A 2415-nucleotide genomic window follows, 5' to 3' on the forward strand; every position below is an offset into this window, starting at 1 on the left:
CCCTGGCCCCAGCCCGAGCCCCCTCATCCCCCCCAGGCTGGCCAGTGTCATAGACCCAGACAGGCTTTGCCTGGGGTGGAGACCCTGCTTGGGGGCAGGCTGCTGACTGATGCTGCTGCACCCAGGGCACAGCACAGGGTGGTCCTGTCCATCCTGGCAGGCGGCCAAGCGCGGCTCTCCACCCTGGGGTTCTGGGCAGCCCCTACCCCACACCCCTGCCCAGGCCCGCTAGACGCACCAACAAAACACCCACCTCGCTCTGGTGCCACCGCCTGCGGCCGGACGGCGGCTCTTCCGGTGGCGGTGACCCAGGCCCTGAAGCACACTTGAAAACCGGGGCCGCGTCAAAAGAACCCCAAGACCCACAAGCCGGGGCTAGGGGCCGGGCCGGAGGGAGCACTCGGGACCCACGGGCACCCCAGGTTGCTGCTGTCCAGGCACCTAAATTCTGCCCCCACTCCAGGCAAGGGACACCAGCCTGGCCCCTCAGGCACGCCCCCGGCCACCTGCCTCCCGGCTGCCTGGGGCCGGTGCCTTCGGGAACTCGCGCAGGCCCAGGCTCAAGGCTCCCTCCCAGGAGCCCACCCCATGGGCTTTGCGGCTCCACCCGGCCCGGCCACCTCCCAGCCCGTGCAGAGGTGGACAGGTCGAGGCCCCAAGGGGCACGTGGCAGCGACCGTCCAGTGCCTGATGGGGGACCAATGCGGCGGGCAAGCCAGCACCCGGGCCTTCCCTTGCTCCTTCCAGCTTTCCCGTGATGAGACACGGTGGCCAGGCTCACGCCTGGAAGGGCAGCTGCGGTGGGCCAGCAGGCCCCTCGGGGCCCCACGTCCACTCACGACACTAACTCCGACTTGACGGCTCCTACTGACCACAGAAGCGCTGGTTTCGGTTTCAGTTTTACGAGCAGGGAGCACGGTACCGGCCCTCGCGGTGGTGCGGCCGGGGGAAGCGCAGCGCCGTGCAGCTGCCACAGCCGCTTCGGCACGGGTGCGACCCGGCCGGGGCGACCCACGCCACGTGGCAGCCCTCTGCTGTGCTCCGCCAGCCGCCCGGCAGTGGGCTTCGTCCATCTGCCCGTCTGCCCCCCGCTCTCTGCTGACTCTCATCGCCCTGCCCCTGTGGCCTGTGCCCGTCTGTGTGCATGAATGACAAATCCTTCAAAAAGCAAACAAGAAAGGGCCCTCTCAGTGTGCGGGGCCGGCCCGCCGCCCTGCAGGTGCCCTGTGGCATGGGCGCCCCGGCCCGCAAGGCCGCTCTTGTGTCAGCCCGAGTGGCGCCCCAGAGCGGACCTCTCCCCCAGGACCCCCTCAGGCCACACCGTGGCCACAGGTCTCTGAGGCCGCTGGGCGCAGGAGTCCTTGCGAGGGAGGCCTGGCTGCTCCTGGAGAGGACAGCGGCCTCCTGCTGCGGAGACGAGCTTGTGCCGGCTGCGGGCTGTCCAGGCAGGACTGGGCGGTGGGACACTGGCCGGCTGGAGGCCGCCCTGCCCAGGCAGGGGGCTGCCCGCCAGCGCCTGGCCCAGGTGCAGGGTGTGCACCTGACGCTGTCGGGCGGTGGCCCAGGGGCGCAGGTGGGTCCGCGGGGGTGTCGGCCTCCTGGCACCGGTCTGGCCACTGACCCTCGTGTCTCTGGCTCTGCAGCCGGCAAGCGCCTCCCCCGCCTCGGGAGTCTTTCTGAAGGCAAACTTCAAAAACGCTGCTGAGCTTCGCTTTATGGCTTTCTTCTTTGTTGAGATTTACTTATCTGTGCACACAGAACTGGGGCACAGGCGGGGGCGGCGGTGGGGGTAGAGGATTCATCAGGACAGGCAGGGAGCGGGGCAGGCGGGTCCACTGAGGGGCGCCTGTGGGTCACTCCCCGCCAGGCTGGACTCCCGCGGCAGTGGCTGGGACAGCCGGCGGCTCCAGACCAAGAGGCCCACCATCGTGTCCTTTATCTGAGGCGAAACAGACTGTAAAAATGGCTACTTGACCACTCTAAATTGTCAACGCAAAGGGGTGCCACTGCCATCACCTTGTGGGGACCTGCGCCGGCCGCAGGCTCCAGCCCGGCTGCCCGGCACCGCCCCAGGCCTCCGGGCCGCCCCCAGTGCCCGCCTTGGGGGGGCCATGGCGCCCCGGCAGAGGCTTCCAAGGGGTCTCCAGTCCCCGGGGGGACGAGGGGCCGCGTGCGTGCCCGCCCTCGCGATCCCAGGGGTGTGGACCGCAGAATCGTCCCCTTGGGTGAACCCAGTCCAGGGCTTCCGAAGCCCAGGTGCAGGGGGCTGGGCCTGTGGCTACTGGACAGGACAGGAGGGTGGGTGCGCGCGGGGGAGAGGGAGAGGGCCAGCGAGGGGTGGGTGGGTCGGAGCTGGAGCTGGGAGGGAGGACATCGGAGAGGGAGATGCGGGGGAGTGGGCGCCGGGGAGGGGGA

General features: G+C 69.7%; 1 protein-coding gene across 1 annotated transcript in view; it reads left to right on the forward strand.

Moving 5' to 3' along the window:
* STK25 (serine/threonine kinase 25) overlaps positions 1-2415 on the forward strand; it is a gene marked incomplete at its 3' end in the record, with an annotated part of 42248 nt that overhangs the window by 35610 nt on the left and 4223 nt on the right. Inside the window, exons 3-4 of the mRNA XM_012734770.1 lie at positions 878-990; positions 1333-1573. Of these exons, the coding sequence (XP_012590224.1) occupies positions 878-990; positions 1333-1573 (354 nt within the window). The remainder of the gene's footprint in view (positions 1-877; positions 991-1332; positions 1574-2415) is intronic.

Source organism: Condylura cristata, unplaced genomic scaffold, assembly GCF_000260355.1.
Source record: "Condylura cristata isolate star-nosed mole 26May11 unplaced genomic scaffold, ConCri1.0 scaffold00069, whole genome shotgun sequence".
In the NCBI taxonomy this organism is placed as follows: domain Eukaryota; kingdom Metazoa; phylum Chordata; class Mammalia; order Eulipotyphla; family Talpidae; genus Condylura; species Condylura cristata.